General features: G+C 45.9%; 2 protein-coding genes across 2 annotated transcripts; one reads left to right on the top strand and one right to left on the bottom strand.

Moving 5' to 3' along the window:
- Positions 1-1212: 1212 nt before the first annotated feature.
- SS1G_02724 (hypothetical protein) lies at positions 1213-2868 on the bottom strand (the record flags this gene model as incomplete). Its single annotated transcript, XM_001596454.1, has 3 exons — positions 1213-2299; positions 2349-2739; positions 2817-2868. 3 exons carry the CDS (start codon positions 2866-2868, stop codon positions 1213-1215), a joined length of 1530 nt encoding a protein of 509 aa, XP_001596504.1.
- Positions 2869-3542: 674 nt separating this feature from the next.
- SS1G_02723 (hypothetical protein) lies at positions 3543-10916 on the top strand (the record flags this gene model as incomplete). Its single annotated transcript, XM_001596453.1, has 3 exons — positions 3543-8189; positions 8238-8353; positions 8402-10916. The coding sequence occupies 3 exons, from the start codon at positions 3543-3545 to the stop codon at positions 10914-10916; spliced, it is 7278 nt and encodes a 2425-aa protein (XP_001596503.1).
- Between the last annotated feature and the right edge of the window lie 370 nt (positions 10917-11286).

Here is an 11286-nt window from a genome sequence, read left to right as displayed (position 1 = left end):
GCTTCAGTTTGGTGACTTGAGACAAAAAGAAAAAAGAAGGAAAAAGTAAATTCAAACTTACGATGAGGTCAAGACCTTTAACATCCCTGACTAAGACACTAGGTATCTAGCTATGCATAGGTACTAGGTAGTTGCGACCGCACGAGTAACCAACCACAGGAGTTAACCCAATCCACAATAACCTTACTAAATTATGACTTGGAGAGATAAAGAAGAGAAAGAAGAAAACTCTAAAATGGATGAACTCACACAATCACGAACCGTTCGTATCAACTATCAACTCTATCCAACCAGGCATACACATATCCCATACGGAGACACACATAGGTATCTAGAAGCTCATCCCAGAGCTTACCGATAAGCTTGAATTTTTAGTTTCATCTGAGCCTGGTGGACTGGTGAACTGGTGGATCTAGTATACTAAATATACAATAGGTTTGATTACTTATCCTCGTATCCTCTTATTTTTCAGGGATGAATTGCGTAATATCTAGTGCAGAGTGCCGCATCGTGAAAGTACTGTACAAATACCTCCAACCAAAATAGATTTAAACTTCCCACAACAGTTCCTGAAAATGCTGTGTGACGCGAATACGAGCACGATTCTGACTGATTGCGGGGACTGCACACTGAGATGGACTAATAGCATGTACACATTCTATTGTCAGAATTCTATACATACAACCTACGTAACCGTCCTCCCGTATCGCATTATTGCATTACCTTGCCTTGTATTTTGATGCCTCTCCGCAACCTCTGCAATTACTTCTGTATGCCATCTCAACGCTGAAAGCTTGTTAAATCTTTTCATTATATTTGCTATTTCATGAAAGCAATTCTTTATGTTGAAGTAATCATATGATAATGCTCGGTCGGCATCAAGGTAGGTCTCCTTTTGATTTCTTTGGCTTTCAAGTTCAAGCACTGTTATATAGTCAGCCAGATTGTACCACGCCATTTGAGATTTGAATCAACACAGAGTAGGAACAGACAATCAGAAGGAAGGCAACGGAAAATCTCCACACGGTTTTGCGCTCTCGGGGATATAATGTTTTAACATCCGAAATATTTCATCACATAATCTCAAAGAAAGGTTCAATGGTGTGTGAACAAAAGAGACAAGACTGACCATCAAGTATCCATCTTTGCATGGAGATCTACCACATCAGCAGCAGCCTGTGAATATTGTATACTTTTTCAGTGATACTCCATTTACCATGCTGTAATATCATCCACTTCTGCCTCTCCAAAGGTGCTGCTTTTGGTGATAGCACCTACTCCATTTTCAGCTTCCACGTTTTCAATTCCAGGAGCTTCCATAATATCAGGTAGCACTTCATTCAAGAATTCCAAGATGTGTTGGTTGACCTGTTCAAACTGTAGCAAGAACGCATCATGACCTTCAGGGGATTCAATCTTCTTGAGACGTGCATTTGGTACCGAGGCGGCAATCTCCTTCTGTTCATCAAATGTGAAGAGTCCATCACTCTCAATACCAAGCACCAAGGTTGGTTGTTCGATTTGTGAAAGAGCTTCAGCAATAGGATTTTCCGAATCTGCCGGCACTCGATATCTAGAGACATCATGAGTGTCGAGTTTGCGGGTTATGGCAATGTAACAATTTCCATCAAAACGCTTAACAAACTTTTCACCCTGGTAGCGAAGATAAGATTGTGCAGAGAAGTAATGAGAAGTTGATTTGCGCTTGGGAACGGCGCGCTCCAGTGGCGGGGATGAGGAAGGAGTTGCGCCATGGAATTGAGGATCCGTAAAGTTTGCAGGATTGCCGCCATTTGCTGTTATATTTTCACTAGCCATGGTTGAAATTGCAGCAGAGCTTCCAGGCCTCGAAGAAATTGGTGATCTGGTCTGTCTGTGTCCATCATTGTGAATTGCTCGGTGTATATCCGATGCTGTGGTGGGTTGTTGATTTTCGCTTATCGTCTGTCTCTTCGAAGCATCGGGTATGTTTCGTCCAAACCTTGCCTCAAATGAGTTCCGACTTCTATAAGTAAGTAACGCAGACATACGTGCCGCGCCAAGACCGGCTGTTGGAGGATCTGAGAACGGGTAATAGCCGTCATCGTATTTCGGGTCCGCATAAATGCTTTGCCTTTGTGCTTCTCCCCAACTGATCCCCCAAGCACTATGCCTGCTGGATGTTGCAATTGGAACGATAGCTCGAACATATTCTTTGCCAAAGTATGCCCACTCTAGTACCAACATGCCTCCCATAGATCCCCCTATGACCGCGGCTACTTGCCGGACTCCTAAGTCATCTAAAAGAAGTTTGTGAATGCTGAAACAAGTCAGTCTTGTGCCAGGCTGCTTGATGGTTAACCACTTACTTGACATCATCTCGGATAGTTGTCAGAGGGAACTCAGGGCCATATCTCTCATTTTTTGGATCTCCATTCTTGCAAGTGACCGGACTTGCACTTCCGTAAGGGCTTCCCAGACTATTCATGCATATCACAAAAAATCTAGATATATCAAAAGCTCTACCAGGTCCGCCGAGAAGAGGTCCCCACCAATCGCTGACGTCTGCACTTCCGGTCAAGGCATGACAAATTACCATAGCATTATCGCGGTTGGGTGATAGTTTTCCTCGGGTGCTGTATGCCAGGGGAACATTTTGTAAAGTTTCACCGGACTCTAATGTGAAAGATGGGATGATCGCAATTATTTGGTCGGGTATGAGAGATGCAAATGGGTTCTCAGGTTGTTGCTGCGTTCTTTCTTGTAGTATTCAGTCACTGCTTCTCATCGGGATTGAGGGGTAGCTTTTGCAAGTCATCGGAGATCTAATTACTGACCGTATCTTGGTGAACGAAACTGGGTATCACTGACTTCTACTGAAGTTGCCATTTTATTATTAAGTAATTGATCGTTGATGGGACGCCGTCATCAATCCCAGTAATGATGGATTTTGCGAGTAAGGAGATTTTGAAGATTGTGAAGATTTTCTTTCAATGTCGGAGAACGGAACAAAAAAAACAATTCATGTTGTGTGACCTTAGGTAGGGTAGCCAGCCACAAGGGTACAGTAAAAGAGTGGAGGGAAACATTTGAACCCGTTTTGTGGATTTTTTTTGGTGATGAGGCTGAGGCTGAGGTGGAGGCAGAAGCTGAAGCGGAAGTGAGGCTCAACACTGTGGCTCAAAGCTAGGTACGCCAGTATTAATACAGTTTAGTGTTTAAATCTATCTCACGCGAACGCGGGAAACCTTTCATTGTTTAGGATTTGGAAGAATTTATGAATTTATATTGCCAATTGAGAATCTTCAATTGAAGTTAAAATAAAATTTATTAGACACTTGTTTTTGTTGTCGCACATAAGTTGTGTTTCATTTCAAAGTCATTTATCTATCCAACAACCACAGAATCTGACCAAAACTCAACTACGTCAACGCTGACAACATTCCAAATTCCAAATTAAAAAATCGCAAGTCGCAGATCGCACATCACACACGATTCTTGCTGTTATCTACCTTTCAACACACATGTGCGCAGATCGTTGAGATTTATCCATAATTTTGGAGATGGCTCCAGCAGGGAAGCGAAAGAGGAATGATAGAAATTCCGTTGACCAGGGTGAGCCTCGACCTTCACCTCATCGACCGGGAAATACTTCTTTAGGTCAGCACGAAAGAGATTCTGGTATGCGCGAGGGCGGTAACAGAAGGAGTAGCAGGGGAGGCCAAGGTAATCAGGGTGGAGGTGGAGGCGGAGGTAGAGGGCGCAGAATTGACAGTCGCAATTTGAATAATTCGAGCAGTGCGAGCAATCCTAGTAACCTCTCGATAGCTACCAGAGCCACCCCAACACCAGGACCTATGTCACCACCTCCCAGACCTTCGAGCGCTACCCAAACTCCAGCGCAAACTCCAACTCCAATGTCCACGAACGATATGGTCAGTCCCAGCTGGAACTCAGACCCTGCTCCCTTCGATTACGTTTTCCTAACCGACGATCAAATGTATTCATGGAACACAACTGGCCGACAAGAGGTGATAGAAAAGGGCATTCAAGCTCGCCAGGATGAAGACACCATGGATTTAGCCACGGTATTTCAAGAATTTATTCGAGCTACTCTCGATGGCCGCATCGATGCCGCGGATGCGGGCAGTTGCATCAAAGAAATATTGGGGCAAGATACTTCCCCGGCGGATAATGTCCCAGGCACCCTGGAACCGCAAGCTCTGTTTCTTGATTGTCTATCCATGATGTTCGAGTTAGAAGATCTGAAATCACCGAATGCGGCACTTCGCACATTTGTTTTCTCCACAGGTATATCGCCAATGGTTATGCGACAGAAGTTGGACGCTACTCTTCTTTTGAACCTCGGGCTTACAAGAGATACCTTTACACGCATGGGAATTCGACAAGCTACTCATCTCCTTTATCGACAGGCAAACTACAATCTTTTGAGGGAGGAAACTGAAGGATACTCGAAACTGGTTACTGAGCTTTTTACTACCAGTGGAAGTGAACCACCTTCTAGTGAGGTTGTCGAGGAGGCCTTTGAAAAGGTGAAAGGTCTCATTGGAACATTTGATCTGGATGTGGGAAGAGTGCTGGATATTACGTTGGATGTGTTCGCGGCGGTACTAATTAAGCAATTCCGTTTCTTTATTAAGCTTCTTCGGGCCAGTTCTTGGTGGCCGAGAAGCGGCGAATTTGATAAGATACCTCGATGCGGGGGTCTTCCACCATGGGCTTTACCGAGCGCCCCCGGTTGGACCTCCACCGATGAAGAGGAAGAATTATGCAAGAGGCAGCAACTAGAGCGCGACAAATTGTTCTGGAAAAGGGCTCGTGAAGTCGGGGTTGAAGCCTTCTTTGAGCTTGGAGGTAGGCAGCCTGTGGATGAAGACACGAAACAACGACTTATCAAAGAGGATGATGCAAAACTCGATGCAGATTATCAATGGATTAAAGCCACAGGAACGTATCCACCTTGCGGAAATCGAACGGCAGCTCAGTTGCTTGGGTTCAAATTACGTTTTTACACTTCCGCGGCTCGAGATAACGAGGATGTACTACCTGCAAATCTGATATACCTGACAGCATTATTGATCAAGATTGGATTTATCTCACTCAAAGATCTCTACCCTCATTTGTGGCCTCTGGATGAGGATATGGAAGCTGTTCGTGATGCTAAGATGAAAGAGATAGAGGAGAAGGAAAAGGCCAGTCGTGGAGGCACAATGAATGCATTGATGATGGCCGGCGCTCTGGTAGATGACACTCTACCAAATGGGGGACGGACTCGCGAAACAACAACTACCAAGACTGATGCTTCTGGGAAACAAACAGCAGAGCTTGACGACAAAGACAAACTGAATGAACCTTCAGACCAGAAAGTACAACTTCTCACTTGCCTTCTGACAATAGGAGCAATTCCTGAAGCTCTGTTTATACTCGGCCGCTTTCCTTGGCTACCGGAGGCTTATCCTGAGCTTCTTGATTTGATACATCGTATCTTAAATCACTCCATCCAGCATGTTTTTGATATGAGTCGACCATCCACTTCAGCGGCACCCGACTGCCCGGCGAAGAAAGTCCTAGATCCCGACCAAACTGGTATGCCGAAAGGCTCAATACGTTTGCTCGCTCTACCTCCTCGAAAACAACTGCGATGGCCTTTTCCAGATAAGTTTGACACGAACGAGAACAACGCGTACAGGTTCTACTGGGATGAGTGGGCAGATAATGTACCTGTGTGTCAGACCGTAGATGACGTATTCACTCTCTGTGGATCTTTGCTTAACTATTCTGGTGTTAATATTGGTAGAGATGCCACTTTACTGTCAAAGTTGGCTAGGATTGGCACTCAAAGTCTTGCAGAAGATCGCTCAACACAAAATTTTGACCGATGGCAAGACCTTCTCAAGCGCCTCCTTGTTCCAGCATTGAGTTTGACCAAAGCAAACACAAGCGTGGTCAATGAGGTGTACGGTATGCTTCGCTTTTATCCTCTATCCATCCGATATTCCATCTATGCAGAATGGTTTGAGGGACAAATTTCTCGCTTGCCACCAATGAGAGCCGCATTTGCCAAGACCAAATCCGAGACTATCAGCACTATGAAGAGGATCAGTATGACTAATCTCACTGTTATGGCACGTAATCTAGCGAAGATTGCGTATGCATCGCCAGGCATAGTTTTTAGTGTGGCCTTGGGGCAGATTGAAGCATACACCAATTTGACTGAAGTCGTTGTCGAATGCGGCAAGTACTTCACCGATTTAGGATACGATGTTCTGGTATGGTCATTATTGAGTTCATTGGGAGGAAAAGACAGGAATCGAAACGATGCAGAATTTGCGCTTCTTCCAAGTAGATGGCTTCTAGCATTGTCAAGATTCGCTGGCAAGGTCTTTAAGCGATATTCTATTATGAATTTGATCCCTCTAATTCAGTACGTTAATGATCAACTACATCGAGGCAACTCTACCGACTTGGTCATTCTTAAGGAGCTCATCGCTCAAATGTCTGGAATTGTACCCGATACCGATTTCACCGACGCTCAGCTGGCTGCCATGACCGGAGGCGAGCTCCTAAGGCGCCAGACGTTAATCAACCTTCAAGACAAACGTTACGAATCAATAAAGACAGCAAAGCGACTGATGAGAGCTTTGACTGATACCAAGTTAGGTGGTCAACTTTTGCTATCCATCGCACAGCACAGACAATCGGCGATCTATACTGTTTCGGATGAGGAAGCTCCTATCAAATTATTAGCTACGATGGTTGATGATACTCAGATGATTCTATTTCAGTTTCTCGATCTTCTTCGTAGCAACCTCTCAATTGAAGAATTCGATGATCTCGTTCCAGGAATTTCTGAACTCATGAAAGATTTCGGCTTAGACCCAACACTTGCTTTCATGATCGGACGTCCAAGTATTTCGCATCGTATTTCCAAGTTACTATCAAGACCCTCATCATCATCGTCGGCGGAGGCTACAGCTGTAGTGATTGATGCAGAAGGTGATGTTGGTATGAATAGCGATAGACAAAATTCGGCGGCCAAGGAGTCGATTGCAGTGGACGGCACATCCGCCCCGAAGGAAGATGTTCAGATGTCAGATGTCGACGGAGGAGATTCACCCCCGGTAGCAGCACCACTTGAGACGACGGATCCACTTCATGATCTCCTGCTACCATACATTAATACCGTTGAACAAGTCCTACCAGAAGGGTCTTGGGCGTTTCTTACTTCGGAATTTTATGTTGTGTTTTGGAGTTCTACTCTAAGCGATCTGGCTATTCCCAGCCACAGCTATGAAGCTGAAATTTCTCACCTTCTCAAGGAACAAGGAGATGTAATGAAGGATCGCTCAGACATGAGTAGAGCTGGAATGGCAAGAAAGGAAGAGACTAAGAAAGCATTAGCCACAACGAGAGAAAATTTACTAGCAGAATTTGGCAAGCAAGTAGGTGCCTTTTCTGGAAAGAAAAGTCGTCTTCTAAGACGCAAGAATTTATGGTTCAGTAATGTCAAGGGCGACCTCGTTAGTGACTCATTTCTTGAGCGATGCCTACTTCCACGATTACTACTTTCTCCTAGCGATGCAGATTTCTCCTTCCGGATGATCAAGTTCTTACATGACAATGGCACACCTAACTTCCGGACTCTTTCACTTTACGGCAGACTTTTTCGGACAAATCGTTTACGTTCAATGATATTTACATGTACGGTTCGCGAGGCAGAGAATCTAGGTCGTTTCCTGAGATTGGTCTTGACAGATTTGGCCCGCTGGCACGCCGATCAAGCAGTATATGAAAAAGAAGCTTGGGGGCCAAGCAAAAATCTCCCAGGCTTTGCGAAGGCTATTGATGCAGACGGATCTGTAAAGGGGTTATTGCAGCATGATGGTAATCCTGGCTTCAAAAATATCTTGTATTCGTGGCACCAAAAGTTGAATGGGGCACTTCGTGATTGTCTTGAAGGAACAGAATGGATGCACATTCGCAACGCTACGACCATTCTTAAGTCCGTTGTCGATGTATTCCCAGCGATTAACTTCATGGGCAACAACTTCGTTAAGCAGCTCGAGACAATTGCTGCTCGAGAAAAGGGGGTGCGTGAGGATCTTTCTCTCGCTGGTAACGCCATATTGGTACAATTGAAGAAAAAGTCCAAGTCATGGGTGATGGTTCAAGCATTTGGTCATAGCCTAGTAAGTGAAAACAAAACCTGCCATCTAACAAGACTGACACTATTATAGGAGGCCCCTGTGCAAGCTAACAACAGTCCCTCTTCGCATGCTTCTAGTCAAGGTACTGCTACAAAAACAACCCTGAAGGCCACAGCTCCGGAATTCAAACCACAATCTCGAGCTAAGTCAGTACCCTTACATCAATGTATATATTTCAGTCTAACATTTTAAAGCTCTATGGGAGTCTCTACACCCAAAAATCCCACAACTGAAGTCGAAGACGGCGAAGTTGACGATGCAAAACTGGCTTCCGCAGCCGAGAAAGGTAACATTTTGAAGGATGCACCCCTTGATAGTACTGGTACCAAAGATAGGACTTCTTCGGCACCTAATGAAGGGAAGAAATCCGAGATTTTATTAAGACGCGAGAGAATCTTGCGCGAAAATGCAGCCAGGGCATCAACGCCAAATTCCACGCCAGCAAGCATTCCACCACGACCTGATTTGCAAAGAAATATGCCAGCAAATCATAGTCTACCTAATAGACCCGATGCTCCAATACCTGGTCGCCAAATGATGGATCGCCATCCTGCTAGGAATGAGGATAGGCGAGATATACGAGATCCTAGAGTTACAGAGTTGGTTCGCGATAGAACTAGGGATCGTGGACGTGAATTTTCCCCGGCTGACAGAAGGGCTATGGACACTCAGCCAAGAGATTTCAGAAATAATGATCGCGTACCAAACAATGAACGTGACCGTCCTCGAACAGATTCGAATCCGAGATGGAATGCTGAATCAGGTAGAGATGGCACAGATCGGGCTCCGTCCAATGGATACCGTACCCCTGATAGTGGTGGTCGTTTATCTCGTGAAACAGCCATGCCTTCACCCAAGGCATCTATCACATCGGATCGCGGGCTAGGTCCTGCAATCAATCCTGAACGATTGGCACTGGTTAACTCGGAGAGACAGGAATTGATTAATCCTGAACGAGCCGCTCTGATATCTGGTGGAAATGAGCCATCTCGCTCCGATTCACCTCGTCGTCCTAGAGATGATGCTAGAGAACGCTCATCAAGACACAACACACCACCTCCAAGACGCCATGATTCCGAGAAAGACCATCAACATCCAAGACGTGATGATAGGTCGAATCGGAGCGCACCCATTGATTCCCAAAATGCCCCAAGAGGTCGTGCTGATGAAGTTGCACCACCACCAGCCGGCCCAAGAGGAGAAAGGCCGGGAGTACCTCCACCAGAAAGATCAAGAGATACCTCCTCGTTTCAACAATCACAACCTCCACCGCGTCCCATGGATCCCGACCATGGCAGACTTAATAGGACACAAGTGGATCCCAACTTTGGTCGCTTGAATCAGCAACCGGACATTCCATCTGGGCCTCGTGACAGGAACCGCGGCAATAACCGAATGGCGAATGCCCCGCAAGGACGACGTGATGGCAGGTCGGCGAATGCTCCTGTAGTAGACATCCCCCGACCACCCAGTCCAGACAAGCAACCTCCGACAGGTCCTTCTGGTGGTCGGCATCCGCGACGGTTAGACCGAGGGCAGATTGAACCAACGGTATCTTCACACACTGTGCTATCAACTGCGCCGGTTGTACCAACCCCAACATCTGGAGTGCATCCGGATCGATTGAAACATTTGGGTCCACAAGCTTCTCAGCCACCTGTACAAGCACCAGCAGTGGCTAGTGTAACCCCCAGTGGGATGCACCCAGATAGAATAAGGAGTTTTGGCGGACAAGCAGCAGCAGCAAATATCCCACCGTCTCACCAAGATAACGCACGTTCAAGACCTACCGCACCACCTCTCCAAACACAAGTTGCTCCTCTTGGCCCCAAGTCTCAGGCTCAAAATAGCCCTGTTTCTCGAATGAGTGGAGCACCAACTGGACCTGCATCATCGAACGAGCGTGCTCCACGTGGTGGTAGACAGCCAAATTTGATTAACAATATCAATCGAATGCTTGAAGAAACCAAGCATCCACAGGGGCAGGAACGCCGTGGAAGACGTCAAGGAGGTCAACCACAAACTCCAATTTCTGGTCCTCCTACACCAATTCTACCACCACCGCCACCACCGCCGCCCGGTCCACCCCCTGTGCAAGCCAGAGATTCTGGAAGAGACCTCATAAATCCTGCTCGTGCTGATTTGATTGGTAACACGGCTCCGAGCAATGATGACCGCGGTCGCAGTGATCGAGAACGTGGTTCGAGAAATGATCGATCTATCCGAAGTCGCCGCAGTTCACCCAGCGATCGCAATAGAGACCAAAAACGTGTTGGTCCTCCAGAAGATGAACGCCCATCCAGGGGTGAACATAGGAGCCGCGGAGGTGATAGAGAGTCGAGAGATTCTGATAGACATTCAAGAGGAGAACCTCCTGCAAGCAGAGACTTACTAGCTGCCGGTGGAAGGGGAGATAGAGAGCATCGCGATAGAGATGCTAGTCGTCGGGATACGCATGGAGGAGATCGCGAATCTCAACGTGATCAGCATGTTGGTAGTACCGGTAGTGGTGGTAACTGGCCCAATGGCCCTGATAATAGAGGAGGCGATAGGGGAGGAGATAGACGGAATCAACGATCGGAAAGATCTGATAGAGGTGACCGCGATGGACGGGGTATGCGAGATGATGGCAGTGGCAGTGCCAGGAAGAGACGAAGCGATGCAGATGGTTTGAGAGAAGGTGGTCATGATAAAAGACCCAGGAGATAGAGGAGAGATATTTCAAAATCTCTAATGGCATTCAAAAGAGATCTCAGATAATTGTAAAGTGTAAAAATATTCAAGGGATGTTTCACGAGGTTAAATATGCATGTTATTGGGCGTTCTAAGATCTCTTCCCTTACGTTAGCTTCATCTTTTGTCTTTTGTTAGCAGGCACTTGTCTATGATACATATGGATTTAACTCCATGACTCTTCTCGTTTGCGTATTTATGACGGTCAAGATAGCGAACCAAGAATAAATTTCCATTACACAATTGACCGGGTGAATAATAAATATAAAATTTCTTCCTCATTAGATCAATTATATTTATTTCATTATACGACCGGACATAATATCATATCTATTTAGATCCCCAG

This window comes from Sclerotinia sclerotiorum, genomic scaffold (assembly GCF_000146945.2).
Source record: "Sclerotinia sclerotiorum 1980 UF-70 scaffold_3 genomic scaffold, whole genome shotgun sequence".
NCBI lineage: Eukaryota > Fungi > Ascomycota > Leotiomycetes > Helotiales > Sclerotiniaceae > Sclerotinia > Sclerotinia sclerotiorum.
The sequence above is the reverse complement of the archived record's forward strand: the minus strand, read 5'-3'. Positions and strand labels throughout refer to the sequence as shown.